The following is a 20,154-nucleotide window of genomic DNA, read 5'->3' on the forward strand; positions in this document are numbered from 1 at the left end:
AGTGCATATAGAAATAGTTTTTTCATTGACCGTTAAAGGTGTATTCGATTTCTTCATTTCACAAGGACCAGGATTTGTTTCAATATTCCCAATAATTAGGATTAAGTGAAGTACAAAAAACAGAAAAACTATGTCGATGTTTGGATTTACTGATTGTAGAAGAAAAAGTGAGAAGATTAAACAAGTGCAGCGTAAGTTGTTTATCAATATTTCGTAATATGAACTTGACCGAAAGTCGAAAAATTTAAAAGTCTTTTTTCTTGTCATATGAAATGAACCTATGGCTGCCCTGTAGTCTTCTATACTGTTACCCATTTGGGTTCAGAATAGCAAATAAGTTAAAGCAGAGGGCAGCCACACGATCCAAGCATACATATAAATACACATACAGCAGCATCATCATCATCATAGAAACAAAGTGAAAAAATATACACAAAATAACACAAAGTATAAACAAAATTGAAAGAGAAAAATACAAATAGATGTGGAGAGTCATTTTTGTTGGCTATGGGATTTATATACAAATTACATAAATAGGGATGATGAAAATATGTTTACAACATTCTTACTTAGAAGGGGTAAATTTTGGATATATAAATAATTTCAACATTGTTATTAAAGCGAAATACGGTGAAGAGAGAAATACAAACGATACTTATACCTCAACATGATTTTACTCTGAAGTATTGAATGATATATAAATGAAAGATACATGTGAACTGTTCACCCCCCCCCCCCCCCCCCCAAAAAAAAAATTCCTACATTGTAGTTTATGTTAACACCATTAATCAATTGGCCTTGTTTATTTACCTTTTTACATGATGGAATTGAAACGAAAACTACATTATCAATTTAGACTTGAATAAAAAGAACAAATGGAATAATAGTAAGTAAAACGGGAAATTTTTTGTTTGGTGTGATAGCATTATACTAATATGTGTATGTGGATGCTACTACCAAGCATCCAATTTTAGTCTGAAATTACTTCTTTTTTACAGTACCGGTATAAAATTACATTAAATATAATATAACATGTTTAGGAGATGACTTAGGTGTATATTCGCATTCAAAGGAACACGTCTTGATATACATATTATTGAGACAGTAACCTATCAACAAATACAACCCACAATAGAGACTATATTTGGACTATAATAACTGTTGTTAATAAGTTACATAATATACAATTTTGTTGTCAAATTAACATGCATGAGTATCAAAATTTACATATCCTTTTTTTTTTAAGTATTAGTAGGACTGGTGATTTATTCAAAAGCGATTTTTATATTTAACATGGAAAATCATAAACTTTATGCTTTATAGAAGTTTTTGAGAAATAAACCATGATTGGTTATAGATATATAAAATTAAAGAAAAAAGCTGTCCTGGAGAGATACTGACACTGACTGTTTAAAACATTTTTGAACGCTTTAACATTAATTGTTTTATAATCAAATAGCATTATGCCGATTGGTTATACAAACAATTGGATGATATTGATTTGTTTTGCAATATTTAGCACATATATTGAGTTACTGTTTTAAGACTGAAACCACAGATTCACAAACAAATAGGACATAAAAAGTTGTAGCAAATCTTTTTCTTATCTTTTGTAATAGTGTCTTCTTTTTTTTGGACTTTGAACCTGTACCACCCTGGTTCTTACAAAAATCTTTCACAGCTATCCTGTCCCCATAGATAGGGATGTACTTTGTCAGTTCATCATCAGACAATAATAATATCACTTGACAATCAATCTGAAAATATCAAAGAGACAAATGTTGATATAAGAGCTTGTATCATTTTGTTTGTACAACAGATGTATGTCAATATACAACAGAGCCTAAAATTGCTCACCTTGCAATTTACACTTTCTATTTACAACAATATTAACTAGAGGCTCTTAAGAGCCTATGTCGCTCACCTTGGTCTATGTGCATATTCAACAAAGGACACAGATGGATTCATGACAAAATTGTGTTTTGGTGATGGTGATGTTTTTGTAGATCTTTACTTTACTGAACATTCTTGCTACTTACTATTTTCTCTATCTATAATAAACTTGTCCCATTAGTTACAGAGGAAAATATTTTGTAAAAATTTACCAAATTAATGAAAATTGTTAAAAATTGACTATAAAGGGCAGTAACTCCTTAAGGGGTCAACTGACCATTTTAGTCATGTTGACTTATTTGTAGATCTTACTTTGCTGAGCATTGTTGCTGTTTACAGTTTATCTCTATCTATACTAATACTATATAGTACATGTATTCAAGGTAATAACAAAAAAATGCAAAATTTCTTTAAAATTACCAATTGGGGGCAGCAACCCAACAACCAGTTGTCCAATTCATCTGAAAATTACTAAGTGGATATGTATTGACTTGACAAACGATTTAACCCCTTGACAGATTTGCTCTATTAAAGTGCTTTGGTTTTTGAGTTATAAGCTAAAAACTGCATTTTCCCCCGATGTTCTATTTCTAGCCATGGTGGCCATCTCGGGTCACCTGACACATTTTTTAACTAGATACCCTAATGATGATTGTGGCCAAGTTTGATTTAAATTGGCCCAGTAGTTTCAGAGGAGAAGATTTTTGTAAAAGTTAAAGACGACGGACGACGACAGACAACGACGGACGCAAAGTGATGGGAAAAGCTCACTTGGCCCTTTGGGCCAGGTGAGCTAAAAATATGGTTAAACATAGATTTGAGGAGAACAGCTTGACATAAGTATAATTTTTTTTATGTATGCAGATTTTAATAATATATGTTGCCTTTTTAAAAAAAAAAGCTGTTTGAAAACATTTTATTTCTAATTTCAGTCTATCCTTTGTTAGTACGACTTTGACCATGACATTTGATTGATGGATGGTGGTTTTAAAAACATGGCATTCAGATGCATATTCATAGTCTTTTTCTTATAAATTGTAATATATTCAAATTCATGCTTACCTTATCTTCCTCTACCTTGTCTACAGGAATGTTTCTTTCTTTTAAAAATTCTATCAGGGAGACCATTTTTCTTTATAATTTCTATCAAAGATACAATCAATAATTAATTCTTATCAAAATACATTCATTTTGCAATAAAAATGTTTTTTTTAAACTGTGAGGGCTACAGTAACAATACTGTTTTGCTACTAATTTTTGATACACAATAGGTTCTGTCTATTGCATCAACTCCTGAACATGCTGGATAGCTTTAAATTTGACAATATACATAGATGTTTATTTACTGAATAATGTTAATTTTAGTTTATGACATGTGTAAAATAAAATTGAGAATGAAAAAAGGAAATTTGTCAAAGAGACAGCAACCTGATGCGAACAGAGAGCAGAAAACAGGTGAAGGCCACCAACAGATCATCATCACAGCAAGGCAATGCTTTGGCTGGCCCCTAAACAAAAACATGTACACATTTAGGGACGAAATCAAAAGATCAATGTAAGATTAAAAACTTAATTCAAATAGTTTGGGGGTGGGGGGTTGAACTGCTGCAAGATTTGGTTATCCGATATTGATTTTTACATATCCATATGGGTCAATCATTTTTTCTCAAATTAAGTTAATAGGGGGGTAGGGGGGTCAGCGAAAAAACTATTTGAATTAAGTTTTTTATCCTTCATTGAACTTTTGATGTCGTCCCTTAGTGATAAACGACATCATACTATAAACATCAACATACATGTATACATGAACTAAAATTAAAAATCATAAAAGACTAATTATTAATAAAGGCCACATTTAATGATTCAATATCAATTTTATATTGTTTTACTTTTTTAACCAGATACAGTAAGTGGTGTCATATATGCTACTTATTTATATACAATGTTTTGCTAAGTAAGCATACCCATACTTGGATGATGATCAAATTGAAGCGTTTAAGTAATGAGGGGTGAAGCCGGACCATGCATACATTTTCTGCTCAGTTTAGATCAAATTTTGGTGGCCAAGGTGTTTTTGAGATTATACCAATTTGTACAAAAATATGGAGAATAATTCAACTATTGGTCAAATTCAGTCTGCCTCCTAGTTTATAGACATACACATGATGTGACATAAATCACCTTCTTCGTTCGATTGTACGATCTTTGACTTTGGGATCAGATTATATTGCGTTCCAAAGATGGGTGGGGAAAGGAACGATTATCGTCGCGGTGGTAACTTCAATATTTTTTTGTAAGATGTCCCCGGGTGTGAATGTGCCATTTCTCCATTTAAAATATACCCATCTTTCTATATATATAATACATTAAAATTGTGTATCCATATTATTTATACTGAAAGAAACAGAGATTGATCTGTACTTATATATATATATATATATATGTGTAATTTTATTAACCAACTAAGAGTATGTTGGATGTGTACGGATTCAGTGTTTAGTCTTAGAGGCATGATTTTTTATAAGTTGTTAGTGGCTTTGAACTAGCTGTCAGATAACTGCGAATACTCTCAGATCTGTTCATAATGTCTTTTTGTGTCGGGATGTATAAATACCCGGCCACGTCCACTTGTATTTTGTGTCTATCTGATGAGTTCAGCCTTTTTCAACTGATTTTTATAGTTCGTTCTTATGTTGTACTGTTATACCACTGATCCAGGTTAGGGGGAGGGTTGGGATCCCGCTAACACAGGGGCGGATGCAGGAATTTTCGAAAGGGGGGTTGCTAACCCAGGGCAAAAGGGGGGGGGGGGGGGGGTGGTGCAGGGGGTGCAAAACATATGTCCCGATACAAATGCATTGATCGGCAAAAATAAAGGGGGGTGCGCACCCCCGGAACCCCCCCCCCCCCCCCCTGGATTCGCCACTGTAACATGTTTAACCCCGCCACATTATTTATGTATGTGCCTGTCCCAAGTCAGGGATCCAGAGGGGGGTTCCGGGGGTTGGAACCTCCCCCTTTTTGTGGACGATCAATGCATTTGAATGGGGACATGTAATTGGATCCCCCCCCCCCCCCTTTGTCCTGGGTTAGGAACTCCCCTTTTTAAAATGGCTGGATCCGCCCCTGCTGTAATTCAGTGGTTGTCGTTTGTTTATGTGTTACATATTTGTTTTTCGTTCATTTTTTTCTTAAATGAGGCCGTTAGTTTTCTCGTTTCAATTGTTTTACATTGTCTTATCGGGGCCTTTTATACGCGGCTGACTATGCAGTATGGGCTTTGCTCATTGTTGAAGGTCGTACGGTGACCTATAGTTGTTAATGTTTGTGTCATTTTGGTCTTTTGTGGATAGTTGTCTCATTGGCAATCATACCACATCTTCTTTTTTATAAGTACATTATTGCCAAAAATTACTGCCAGTTTATTAAAAACCCTAACTGGGCTGCTTAGTACAGACAAACTGGGCATTAATACAGGGGCATAACAGAAAAAACAGGGCAATTACAGAAAAACACATACACTTTTGTTCAGTTGGTTAATAAATGTATTAAGAAATGGGTGTTTTTATCACGGGGGGGGGGGGGGGTCAACTTCCTATTATTGGGTATACGGGGATGTGCCAAAAATATGGGTCATAATTTTGCGAGATTTTATATAAAAATGACCCTCCTTTTTAATGACATCCTATATAAAAATGCATTTACGTTTGATAACTGTATATTGATTTGGGGAATGAATTTCATATCATATATAAAGATGCTATTGAGAATGTCAATTCATATATAAAAAATTAAGGGTAGATAGTATATTTATGAATTATGAGTGATGATGAGTTAGTGCTTATATAAGCATGGGTCTTAAGGTAATGACGTTGCTAACGTAAAATGTTATTTTCGCGACGTCAAACTGTGACTTATCGGGAAAAGATGCATTTTTCGACTGATTTTTATCATTCAAATTGATTTAATTTGAAAACGAGTTCATGGACCCCTATTTTTCAAAACAGCCATTTGTTTCATTTTGCAGGGAAATGATGTGAACCAAATTTTATAAAACTGTAAATAGAGATTTTTTTTTAATTTCAATAAACATGCAGCAAAAAATGACGTATTTTCCCCTATTCATGAACATTTGATAAATATGAGTTATTTCTGAATAAAAAATGCATAATTTTTTAGGATACTTATAAAATACAGAAATTACCGATAATTTAACCAAAAAAAATTTGTGACACAGACATTAACAACTATAGGTCACCTTACGGCCTTCAACAATGAGCAAAGCCCATACCGCATATAGTCAGCTATAAGAGGCCCCGATAAGATAGCCATTTCAAAAAAGAAAGTACCCCCACCCTTTCCCATTTCCGAAAACCACTATATAGAATACCTTTTATTGTTTTGAATAAAAAAAGAAGCTTACCTTACATACATAAACCATTTTGTAAACCTTTTTCAAATTAGTCTTCTTGAACACATGGTAATGTCAGCTTGAGCTTTATTCTTCAAACGTGTGGAGCAACATGCAGTTATCTGTTCCTACTTATTTTGTGCGCACATTATATTATGTCGTGCGCACATTATATTATATTGTGCGCACAGTATATTATGTTGTGCGCACAATATATTTAAGTTGTGCGCACAATATATTATGTTGTGCGCACAATATATTTAAATTGAGCGCACAATATATTTAAGTTGTGCGCACAAGATATTATTTTGTGCGCACACGATATTATTTTGTGCGCACAATATATTTAAGTTGTGCGCACAATATATTTAAGTTGTGCGCACAATATATTATGTTGTGCGCACAATATATTATTTTGTGCGCACAATATATTTTTTTTTCTTTGCATGTCCCTAGCGGGGCTCCGTAGTTTTGAACGTTAGTATCTTACTTGACTTTTTATACTAATGTTTGCAATGTATATGTCTGAATTTTGTGTATGATCTTTCAGATGAGGGTCTCAGCTAACTGTGTAAACCTCTTAATATAAAGTATTGCTGTTATGTTGTTATTACAAACTAGGTAGTGTGGGTTATTTGGAAAAAATTTGATTTGGTATCGTGTCATGTCGGCACGTGTATGTATCTAAAACTTCGTCGAGATTGTCTTCTAAATTATTGAAGAAATAAAACTTTAAGCTTTAAGTAATTATTGTTCCCATTGTTGCAATCAGTATTAAAAAGAAGATCTGGTATGAATTCTAACGAGACAACTTTTTCCAAGAAACCAAATGACACAGAAATTAATAACCATAGGTCACATTTCCCAAGACAAGGTAATGTTCGCGCGCACTGAAAGTTAGTTAAACTAAGGATACAAACAATTAAAAAGTATATAAATTATATACATGATGTACGAATTTTATATTAAGTTACATACACACATCAAGTTTGCATCCCCCCCCCCTTTTTTTGCTTGGACTTTTTTTAATGATTAAGCATACTAGACTTCGTGAACTTTGCCATTTCCCGTGTATAATTCTAAAGATGTTTTTCGCTGGTATTTACTGATTATGTCAAAGTCATGTTATTCGCTGTGGTGGAGTTGACCAGTTCGTCCAAAGAAAAACGTCACTCAGTCATTTTGAAATTCAAATTACAGTAACACATTGCATAGGCTGAGGATGACATGCAATCATGACACATTCAAAGCTACACATGATTGAGCATGAATGTATTAACTTCTTTTTCACAATTAATAATCTTCTTAAAAGTATCCTGGATTTCTACCAAACTTGGACAGAAGCTTGTTCATGATCAAAAGATAGTATCCAGAAGTAAATTTTGTTAAAATTTTGTACCTGTTTTCTGTATTTTACTTATAAATGGACCCTTAAAATTTTTATTATAAACAATTTCAAATAGGGAGAATACAGCATAAAAAATGTCCAACCCTTACACTTTAACTATATAATATACATTCCCACGTCAGGAACCGTTTAAAAAGTGCATTTTATGTTTTTAGCCAATAACTGGTCCAAAAACATTTCGCCTCGCTCCGCTTAGCGACCTTTGAGAACTTTGCCCCCTTTCCAAAATCCTGCATCCGCCCCTGCACATCGGCTGTTCTTTAATTTGGATAGTGTTCATTTTTTTAAATTTTTCCCATCTGTGTTGTCTGAAAGTGATTACATTATAGGTTTGAGCGATAATAATATTCATACGACTTAAGAATCTCGCTTCTATAAAAAAAAAATGCTACAATGCGACTTTTCGCTCGATATGCATGGTAAAATCGTATGAAAATTGTGTCCTGCATTTTTTTAGTTGTGATCTCTGTCCTGTCTTTATATGGTTCACTCTAACCGATCCTGTCTATTTGTTCTCCTTACTTTTTTACATAAATTGTCATCTTATCTTTTTTTTATTTTGCCAAGTTGCTCATCCTGACTTTGTTTTACTCAAAACTCCTGTTATGCCTTTTTCAAATTTAAAATGGGGGGGGGGTCCAAACCCAGGACAAAAGGGGGGGGTCCAACTATATGTCCCCATTGATCGGCCAAAAAAGGGGGTTCGAAGATCGACTGGTAGGATCCAGATTGACATTCCTTATTTCCAAGTTAGTTTTCACCATGATATTTAATACTTCTAATTTGCCACTTGAATTTTCCTTCATATAAGTTTGCATTTCTCACTTCCAACATGACATTTTGAACTTGTTTCAAAATGCTTTTTATGTTTTGGCCGTCATGTGTAGTTATTAGAGTTATAGAAGCGTATGTTGATAAGATACGGAATTTCTCCCGTATTGTTTTACAGTTCATTACATGGGTGTGTTTGACTTCATGTAATTCCTGTCATTAATGCATGACCAACCATTGTTGATGATTTTCTTTAATTTCCAATGAACGTAAGTATTGTTCATATTTAATCAAGGAATACCTTTTCTGATAAAAATATCATATCAAGACCATATTTAAAAATACTTTATTGCTAACCGCGTTACGACGAAGGTTATTATAAAATTCATGTTTTTTAAAACACTATACACGGTGGGTAAGGTTGTCCTGCGAGAAAACGTTCTGTGCTGGTGATTCGGTCCTGACTGTTGCTGGTGATCATTGAAAAAATGTAAACAAAGAAGAAAATGATGATTTTTGACGTTTTCTCTCATAAAAAATGGAAGGAAACATATGGGTTCATAAACAAACCATTAAAACATTGACCCTCTAAACTGTTTCAGTAAGCGTAACACAAAAGTGCCCATTTTCAGAAAATCTAGAACTGGAAAAAAAAAAAAAAAAATGCTCATGAAGTCCGCTTTCTATACTCAAATCCAAAAGACAAAATTATTTTGTGAAAAACCCGTGCAATTTAAGAAAATTTTGCATTTTCTCAGTTTATTTATGTCCTGATACTGTGCTGGTGGGTCCTGTCATTGTGCTGGTGCTGGTGATTTTGGGTAAAAAGTTTGTCATATTTGAAACAAATGTTACAAAATCAATAAAATTTGGCTGATAATTGTATTCAATCGGATCTGTGACTCCTATTTTTACTTTAGTACATCCATTTGGCTGTTTTATAAGCGTTTTCAAATAATAGTAACTTATATTACACATTACACAAATGAGCAACATCTTTCGTCCAATAGCAGATGAAAATGTATCTAATTAGAATAGTTTTATTCAAGATATTTAACGTCTTTGAATCGATGATTCTTTACATAATATGTTAACTTAAACAGTTTTAAAAGGTGCATAAAGTAAAGCGACATTTATAAGAGGGGGTCTTTTTATTGACATTAAGGTTTGACTGGTTTATTCAGTTAAATATGCGTTCCACACACCGCTCGCAACTCCATCAAACCAACCCCTCCTCCTTTCCTCATTCATTGGTACAGTGGTGTAACAACACAACAATTTATCACATAAAACAATAACATTAAGACACAAATTATTGAACAACGCATACTCGCAGCTACTGTGAAAGCTAGTTCAAAGCCGCATTTTCTACTAATACCGGTAGATAAACCAAGTTATCTTAGATAAAAATCTCAATCGTACCGATCATAAAGTTCATGTTTTAATGTTTGATAAAGCAGAACTTTGAAAGTGTGCAGTGAATCTTGTGCTCACAACAGGTATTTCATAACTATGTATAAATCAGACATCTTAATAGAGAAGATACCGAGAAGTATTTTACAGTTAATGATCATGAAGGGGTAGAGATTGCATGGAAGTTAAACTAGGATAAGAAAAAAAATATAGCATGTTCTTGCGAAAGACTTTAAAAAGTCTTTGCATTAAACTCTAAACAGCTTCTTATTGTCGTAAATTGTTAAATTATCAACAAAATCTCAATAACTTTGTTGGAACAAACAGAACAAAGGTGACCTATACATGTAGTTGTTAATTTCTATGTCATTTTGGTCTCTTTTGGAGAGTTATCTCATTGGCAATCATAAGCACATCTTCTTTTTTTATATTTAAATAAAATTTTTATGGAGTTTGATTTACTTTTAAGCTTCAACCCTGGTCAGCCATGTTAATTGTCGGTATGCTGTTGCACCCATCGCACGTAAATTTTCATATTTCCATCTTTTTTTCTGATTTATTTTTTGGGTTTTTAACCGATCTATGAACATGATGAATACAGAGATATCATCAACATTCCTTATCGCTTGTTATAAATCCATTTCTTTAATGAATACTCATCGAATACTTTTTAAATAAGATAAATATTAATAACATTAAAATGTTTTGTTGTTTGTATATACAATAATATCTATGCACACGCATGGGGAAGAATATCTCAAAAACGTTTGCAATCTCAAGGAACGATAACTCTGCATGGATGATTAAACATATTTTGCGGGAAAATACGAATGCCTACTCAAATCCATTCTATTAGAAAAATCTAATTATTTCAGTAGAGTGTCCAATATGCACTTGTACTGCACTATTATTAATATAGTAGAAGAGAATGATATACAAATATATGAACATTATATATACATGTAGCTGTAATAAACAAGTATGAATATAATAAATAACGATAAACCAGAGTATACTGAGTTGTATCACTACAATATAATAGTCATTACGTGGAGGTTGAATTCCCTGTCAGTAATTTATTATCAACGCACGAATTTGTCCCAGAAAAAGAAATTATATCTGTAAACAAACCTTACTTTCAGGTATAGAGATGTGATTTTTTTCTGAGACAAGTCTTTATCATTTTATAAATCGGACAGCTGTCATCCGATGTTCAGTACATCAGTACTTTGTTAACTGTTATGGCTTTTAAAAGTTAAATGTACTAGGTGTATGATTTAGGTTTTTTTTTTTTTTTTTTTTGCATCTTATATACTTTTATAATTATCACTCAATTGGTAGTATGAAGCTACGAGATATTTTAATTTTAATTTTTGAAATTAAAAGCACATTTAACAAAACCGATTTCTGTATGTGCAAACAAGTGTAAATTCAACTGAAAAAAAGTACACGAAAAGATAAAATATTGATTTTGATTTGCATATCTGACCCTCCTTTCCCATCCAGCAACAGCTCTTTTTTTTTTTTTTTTTTTTTTTTTTAACACACACACGAACTATAATTTACCAATGGCCATTTTCCTGACTTGGTAAAGGACAATTTGATAAATAAAAAAATGGTGGGTTGAACCTGGTTTTGTGGCATGAATCCTCCCGCTTTCATGGCAGTGTTAAATATATCATTAAAATGACAACATAACATGTCAGGACTACAATTCAAATAAATGGGAGAACATATACTGATGATATAGGACAGAGAAACACACGAATAAAAGCTAACAAAAGGTACCAGGTTTAAGATTTAATACGCCAGTCGCGCGTTTCGTCCACACAAGACTAACCAGTGACAGTCAGATGAAAAAAGTTCAAAAGCCAAAACAAGTACAAAGTTGAAGAGCATTGTGGACCAAAAGTTCAAAAAAGTTGTGCCTTATACGGCTAGGGTTTTCTGCCTTGGATAAGAACATCCTTATTGTTAAGAATAATTCATACTTTTTCAAACAGTAATTTTTTTATAAAATGACTATATAATAGATATACATGATATTGAAACCGAAATGGTGACTATCTACAGAATAAAACCGGATAAATAAAACTACCGAAACCAGCACATAAAATTCACAGCCGAGTTAGCTAAAGCCATCAACACACAAAGTGACGTCACATTTGCATTTCTAAAACAAAATCCCAAAAATAGGATAGAATTAGGATATAATTCACGATTAGATTTGTAATACTGATATAACATTTATTAATAACAATGAAAATTACAAAACTCATTAATATCAAATTGTGGTAGTAATTTAATTTAGATAATTAATTGTATTATCTAGCTACATGTATGTCGGTGTTTTATCTGAATCAAACTGTAAACCATATTATATCGTATAAATTTACAATCTAAAATCTAGTAAAATGAACTGGGTGACTAATTATCTTTACCATATGCATATTTTTGCCGAACCTAAAGATTACCTGACTGAAGTAAGCTGACCACTGATATTTTGGCCCCTTCGCGGATTATTTTTAAACATATGGACACACTATAAATGCATAAGCACTGCTATATGTATACATTTTGGAACATTGGTGTACAATTTTTGAAGATCTTAATGGACATGTTATACCAAAATCAAAACGTAGTTGGAAGTAAAACCGGTTAAATATTTAAATAAAAAGGAATTTATTCCAGATAAAGATGTTCTTTAATGCAAAATTTTACAAAAATGTAAAATATGCAAATTTTTCGTAAACATGATATGTAGAGCTGGATATACATTTTAACATGCAGTTGAGAGCCATTCTATGCGGTACTGAATTGTTACGAGGATGTACTGTATGATGCAGAATCAAAGAGGAAGGGCCATTTTGCCGGGGATTTTTTTCACAGAAGGGCCAATTTCAAAAAGTGCCGACAGAATAAAATTTACTATAAAAACAAAAAATAAAAATGCTTTTTGATATATTTCGATTTACATATATTATGATATGTGTGTTCAATAGTTAATTTAACCCTCAAAAAGAATGAAAGTCCAATATGCGGATTTTCGGGTGTTTTTAAGTGGAAAAAACAGGGAATCCCCCCAGAAGGACATTTCAAACCAACAAAAAGTTATGTTTTTTATGACTGTTGTTATTCATAATACTTTTTCCCTCAAAAATGAAATTGGTTTAGTGTGTCCTTATTACATAAAAAAACAACTTTTTGAAGAAAAAATTGTAACATCGATAAATTGTACCGATATAGCTTCTTAATAAGAAATCTAATGATAAGTATCGCCGTAGCTCCATCAGTAGAGCACAGAACTACTAATAAATGATGGTTTTGAAGAAAAGGTTCGAATCTCGCTCAGAATAGTTGCATTTGTTTGTGTTGTTAAATTAAATTCTAATGTTTCTATTATATTTTTTCGGATGTTTGCTTAATTCATATGAAAATTCTGGTTCATTTTGACTACCAGACTCAAGCTAGCGACCAATCATAGCGACCAATCAAGCTAGCGACCAATTCTAGCGACCACTGAAGAACACAATGAGAATCAACTTGTCAAAGAATCATAATGTGGTATATGAGAAAACCACAAAACGACATTATGAAACAACGTTCTGTTAAAAATAAAATATGGCTACCAATACGGTTTATATTGTTTTTTTAACCTTTAAATAACTAGAGATATCCATCATATCAAGTCAGAAGGGACACTACAACAGCAATGTTGTCTGTAGCCTAATGTACTGACTAGTTTGCTTGCTAAATGACTGCATCAATATAAATAAGTAAAGGGAGAACGTCCCAGAAAATCGTAAAAAGTCAAAATATCGTAATACAATAGAACAACAAAGGAGATAGGGTATCTTTAATCAGCAAATGCACAGCGAAAAATATACAAAAAGCAAAGGAACAATCTTTTTTAGCGAACGATTTTTATTCCTCTACATAAACACATACTTTATGTAATTATATATTATGTATTTATAGAATGGAAAGTGCGCTCCTCTACGTATTTTACTCTATAGAGAAGGGCATATACTATATTTTGAGGTCTTCTTTACGTTTTCTCCGTTTTCCAAATGGTAAACAAAAATCAAGGATTGCAAATAAACTATTAAAAACTGATCGTATATCCCCAACTCATAATAGTTATTTAGTAATTTACAGATACGAAATGAGAATAAAAAGTAAACGAATTGAATTAGAAAAAAAAACCAACAGTGTTTGTCTATGATAATTTGCTCGCACAATTGTTTTCCATATTCAGAGAACCGTAAATAATTTTAAAAAGAACATACTTTAATAAACATGTGTACCTAGTTTCAACTTGATCTGACTACAATGTCGTCTTAGATTCAATCTAATACAGTATAAATGGATGGATACACGGACAAACGAACGAACGAACAAACCTACAGATCAGATAACATTACGGTCTTTACTGTTGTAGGCGTAGCATAGAATAACTATTTAATGTGAGTTGACTTAAACTCGTTCCTGTGTACAATGTATAAGCTTTCAAATAAACGAAATAAGAAATATCTTATGTTCGAAAGAATTACTATATACTGCCTTTCTATACATTCGGCCGCCTCAAATGGTCCGAGTACGATACACAGTTATCGTCCTTTGATTTTTCGTTGTCCACGAATATAGTCCTTAGTGTGGACAGTGTGTTACTTGCCATTTTTTTTGTATACCCCTTCCAAATGTATTTCTTCATGTTCTATGCCTCAAATAGCAAGTAATGGGGGTTAAAGCATACTGTAAAAAAAATTGGGTCATCAATTTTAAAGTAATTTAAAAGTAGTGATTTGGTCCGATTAATTAGAAAAGGTTAAAAAATAGCACATCGGAAGCTTTCAAAAGACTTCAGGACCCCCTTAACATAAAATAGTCCATATTTGGAGTTAGAGCCAAAGATTTTTCTTTAATATTTGGATGTTATTGAAAAAGTGTAGGTGGGATTCTATTCCCAGAATGGTTTTAACCCCCAAAAACTCATTTCAGTGGGCCCTGCTCTGATTTATTACCTTTCATTTGAGCCATATCCGGTGGCAAACTTTACCGTATGGAGCTTGCGAGGCTTGCCGAAAGAATGTACGTTGGACACGAAAAAAACAACATCGCCACGTGTGGGAAAAAACTTTGCCGTAGGGAACTGTACAAAAAAGACTGAAAAATGAGCCCATACCCATAACTGTATAGGTACCTCAGACTTTGGTTGGCCAGTGAAATCTTCAGGTGCACTTTCCCACCAAGGGATTGATACGAGTTGACGATATGGATAATAGCTTTCAATCTAACCACCTGCGGTCAAGAACTTTGCCGTAGTGGGATGGAAGTAAAGCGACTGCTGCCACTACCCTTAATGAACCAAAATGAGAAATTGAGTATGTTGTTGTCAGCTTCCGGTGCACTTTCCCACCTGCGCATTTTCATGAATAAAAGGGTCTGGGACAAGCTTTCAATCCCACTAGGTGTGGGAAAAAACTTTGCCGTAGGGAACTGTACAAAAAAGACTGAAAAATGAGCCCATACCCATAACTGTATAGGTACCTCAGACTTTGAATGGTCAGTGAAGTCTTCAGGTGCACTTTCCCACCCAGGGATTGATACGAGTTGAAGATATGGATAATAGCTTTCAATCTAACCACCTGCGGTCAAGAACTTTGCCGTTGGGGGATGGGAGTAAAACGACTGCTGCTACTACCCATAATGGACCAACATGAAAAATTGAGTATGTTGTTGTCAGCTTCCGGTGCACTTTCCCACCTGCGCATTTTCATGAATAAAAGGGTCTGGGACAAGCTTTCAATCCCATTAGGCGTGGGAAAAAACTTTGCCGTAGGGAACTGTACAAAAAAGACTGAAAAATGAGCCCATACCCATAACTGTATAGGTACCTCAGACTTTGGATGGTCAGTGAAGTCTTCAGGTGCACTTTCCCACCAAGGGATTGATACGAGTTGAAGATATGGATAATAGCTTTCAATCTAACCACCTGCGGTCAAGAACTTTGCCGTAGGGGGATGGGAGTAAAATGACTGCTGCCACTACCCATAATGGACCAACATGAGAAATTGAGTATGTTGTTGTCAGCTTCCGGTGCACTTTCCCACCTGCGCATTTTCATGAATAAAAGGGTCTGGGACAAGCTATCAATCCCACTAGGTGTGGGAAAAAACTTTGCCGTAGGGAACTGTACAGAAAGACTGAAAAATGAGCCCATACCCATAACTGTATAGGTACCTCAGACTTTGGTTGGCCAGTGAAATCTTCAGGTGCACTTTCCCACCCAGGGATTGATACGAGTTGACGATATGGATAATAGCTTTCAATCTAACCACCTGCGGTCAAGAACTTTGCCGTAGGGGGATGGAAGTAAAGCGACTGCTGCCACCACCCTTAATGAACCAAAATGAGAAATTGAGTATGTTGTTGTCAGCTTCCGGTGCACTTTCCCACCTGCGCATTTTCATGAATAAAAGGGTCTGGGACAAGCTTTCAATCCCACTAGGTGTGGGAAAAAACTTTGCCGTAGGGAACTGTACAAAAAAGACTGAAAAATGAGCCCATACCCATAACTGTATAGGTACCTCAGACTTTGAATGGTCAGTGAAGTCTTCAGGTGCACTTTCCCACCCAGGGATTGATACGAGTTGAAGATATGGATAATAGCTTTCAATCTAACCACCTGCGGTCAAGAACTTTGCCGTAGGGGGATGGGAGTAAAATGACTGCTGCTACTACCCATAATGGACCAACATGAAAAATTGAGTATGTTGTTGTCAGCTTCCGGTGCACTTTCCCACCTGCGCATTTTCATGAATAAAAGGGTCTGGGACAAGCTTTCAATCCCACTAGGTGTGGGAAAAAACTTTGCCGTAGGGAACTGTACAGAAAGACTGAAAAATGAGCCCATACCCATAATTGTATAGGTACCTCAGACTTTGAATGGCCAGTGAAATCTTCAGGTGCACTTTCCCACCCAGGGATTGATACGAGTTGACGATATGGATAATAGCTTTCAATCTAACCACCTGCGGTCAAGAACTTTGCCGTAGTGGGATGGGAGTAAAGCGACTGCTGCCACCACCCTTAATGAACCAAAATGAGAAATTGAGTATGTTGTTGTCAGCTTCCGGTGCACTTTCCCACCTGCGCATTTTCATGAATAAAAGGGTCTGGGACAAGCTTTCAATCCCATTAGGCGTGGGAAAAAACTTTGCCGTAGGGAACTGTACAAAAAAGACTGAAAAATGAGCCCATACCCATAACTGTATAGGTACCTCAGACTTTGGATGGTCAGTGAAGTCTTCAGGTGCACTTTCCCACCAAGGGATTGATACGAGTTGAAGATATGGATAATAGCTTTCAATCTAACCACCTGCGGTCAAGAACTTTGCCGTAGGGGGATGGGAGTAAAATGACTGCTGCCACTACCCATAATGGACCAACATGAGAAATTGAGTATGTTGTTGTCAGCTTCCGGTGCACTTTCCAACCTGCGCATTTTCATGAATAAAAGGGTCTGGGACAAGCTATCAATCCCACTAGGTGTGGGAAAAAACTTTGCCGTAGGGAACTGTACAGAAAGACTGAAAAATGAGCCCATACCCATAACTGTATAGATACCTCAGACTTTGGTTGGCCAGTGAAATCTCCAGGTGCACTTTCCCACCCAGGGATTGATACGAGTTGACGATATGGATAATAGCTTTCAATCTAACCACCTGCGGTCAAGAACTTTGCCGTAGTGGGATGGAAGTAAAGCGACTGCTGCCACCACCCTTAATGAACCAAAATGAGAAATTGAGTATGTTGTTGTCAGCTTCCGGTGCACTTTCCCACCTGCGCATTTTCATGAATAAAAGGGTCTGGGACAAGCTTTCAATCCCACTAGGTGTGGGAAAAAACTTTGCCGTAGGGAACTGTACAAAAAAGACTGAAAAATGAGCCCATACCCATAACTGTATAGGTACCTCAGACTTTGAATGGTCAGTGAAGTCTTCAGGTGCACTTTCCCACCCAGGGATTGATACGAGTTGAAGATATGGATAATAGCTTTCAATCTAACCACCTGCGGTCAAGAACTTTGCCGTAGGGGGATGGGAGTAAAATGACTGCTGCTACTACCCATAATGGACCAACATGAAAAATTGAGTATGTTGTTGTCAGCTTCCGGTGCACTTTCCCACCTGCGCATTTTCATGAATAAAAGGGTCTGGGACAAGCTTTCAATCCCACTAGGTGTGGGAAAAAACTTTGCCGTAGGGAACTGTACAGAAAGACTGAAAAATGAGCCCATACCCATAATTGTATAGGTACCTCAGACTTTGAATGGCCAGTGAAATCTTCAGGTGCACTTTCCCACCCAGGGATTGATACGAGTTGACGATATGGATAATAGCTTTCAATCTAACCACCTGCGGTCAAGAACTTTGCCGTAGTGGGATGGGAGTAAAGCGACTGCTGCCACCACCCTTAATGAACCAAAATGAGAAATTGAGTATGTTGTTGTCAGCTTCCGGTGCACTTTCCCACCTGCGCATTTTCATGAATAAAAGGGTCTGGGACAAGCTTTCAATCCCATTAGGCGTGGGAAAAAACTTTGCCGTAGGGAACTGTACAAAAAAGACTGAAAAATGAGCCCATACCCATAACTGTATAGGTACCTCAGACTTTGGATGGTCAGTGAAGTCTTCAGGTGCACTTTCCCACCAAGGGATTGATACGAGTTGAAGATATGGATAATAGCTTTCAATCTAACCACCTGCGGTCAAGAACTTTGCCGTAGGGGGATGGGAGTAAAATGACTGCTGCCACTACCCATAATGGACCAACATGAGAAATTGAGTATGTTGTTGTCAGCTTCCGGTGCACTTTCCAACCTGCGCATTTTCATGAATAAAAGGGTCTGGGACAAGCTATCAATCCCACTAGGTGTGGGAAAAAACTTTGCCGTAGGGAACTGTACAGAAAGACTGAAAAATGAGCCCATACCCATAACTGTATAGATACCTCAGACTTTGGTTGGCCAGTGAAATCTCCAGGTGCACTTTCCCACCCAGGGATTGATACGAGTTGACGATATGGATAATAGCTTTCAATCTAACCACCTGCGGTCAAGAACTTTGCCGTAGTGGGATGGAAGTAAAGCGACTGCTGCCACCACCCTTAATGAACCAAAATGAGAAATTGAGTATGTTGTTGTCAGCTTCCGGTGCACTTTCCCACCTGCGCATTTTCATGAATAAAAGGGTCTGGGACAAGCTTTCAATCCCACTAGGTGTGGGAAAAAACTTTGCCGTAGGGAACTGTACAAAAAAGACTGAAAAATGAGCCCATACCCATAACTGTATAGGTACCTCAGACTTTGAATGGTCAGTGAAGTCTTCAGGTGCACTTTCCCACCCAGGGATTGATACGAGTTGAAGATATGGATAATAGCTTTCAATCTAACCACCTGCGGTCAAGAACTTTGCCGTAGGGGGATGGGAGTAAAATGACTGCTGCTACTACCCATAATGGACCAACATGAAAAATTGAGTATGTTGTTGTCAGCTTCCGGTGCACTTTCCCACCTGCGCATTTTCATGAATAAAAGGGTCTGGGACAAGCTTTCAATCCCACTAGGTGTGGGAAAAAACTTTGCCGTAGGGAACTGTACAGAAAGACTGAAAAATGAGCCCATACCCATAATTGTATAGGTACCTCAGACTTTGAATGGCCAGTGAAATCTTCAGGTGCACTTTCCCACCCAGGGATTGATACGAGTTGACGATATGGATAATAGCTTTCAATCTAACCACCTGCGGTCAAGAACTTTGCCGTAGTGGGATGGGAGTAAAGCGACTGCTGCCACCACCCTTAATGAACCAAAATGAGAAATTGAGTATGTTGTTGTCAGCTTCCGGTGCACTTTCCCACCTGCGCATTTTCATGAATAAAAGGGTCTGGGACAAGCTTTCAATCCCATTAGGCGTGGGAAAAAACTTTGCCGTAGGGAACTGTACAAAAAAGACTGAAAAATGAGCCCATACCCATAACTGTATAGGTACCTCAGACTTTGGATGGTCAGTGAAGTCTTCAGGTGCACTTTCCCACCAAGGGATTGATACGAGTTGAAGATATGGATAATAGCTTTCAATCTAACCACCTGCGGTCAAGAACTTTGCCGTAGGGGGATGGGAGTAAAATGACTGCTGCCACTACCCATAATGGACCAACATGAGAAATTGAGTATGTTGTTGTCAGCTTCCGG

General features: G+C 35.8%; 1 protein-coding gene across 3 annotated transcripts in view; it reads left to right on the forward strand.

The window, feature by feature from the left end:
- The window catches only part of LOC139486236 (allene oxide synthase-lipoxygenase protein-like), a 98,006-nt gene that overhangs the window by 13,257 nt on the left and 64,595 nt on the right, over positions 1–20,154 (forward strand). The window contains exon 1 of one of the 3 annotated variants that reach the window (XM_071271022.1): positions 8,653–8,752. The exons of 1 other annotated variant lie outside the window; for it this stretch is intronic. Coding sequence is in view for 1 of the 2 variants with exons in the window: in XM_071271035.1 (XP_071127136.1) it covers positions 8,747–8,752 (6 nt within the window). In the remaining variant the exon portion in view is untranslated. Of the gene's footprint in view, positions 1–8,652; positions 8,753–20,154 lie in introns of those variants that run through there. One more of the 3 variants, XM_071271035.1, reaches the window with a different exon arrangement.

This window comes from Mytilus edulis, chromosome 1 (genome assembly GCF_963676685.1).
Source record: "Mytilus edulis chromosome 1, xbMytEdul2.2, whole genome shotgun sequence".
Lineage (NCBI taxonomy): Eukaryota > Metazoa > Mollusca > Bivalvia > Mytilida > Mytilidae > Mytilus > Mytilus edulis.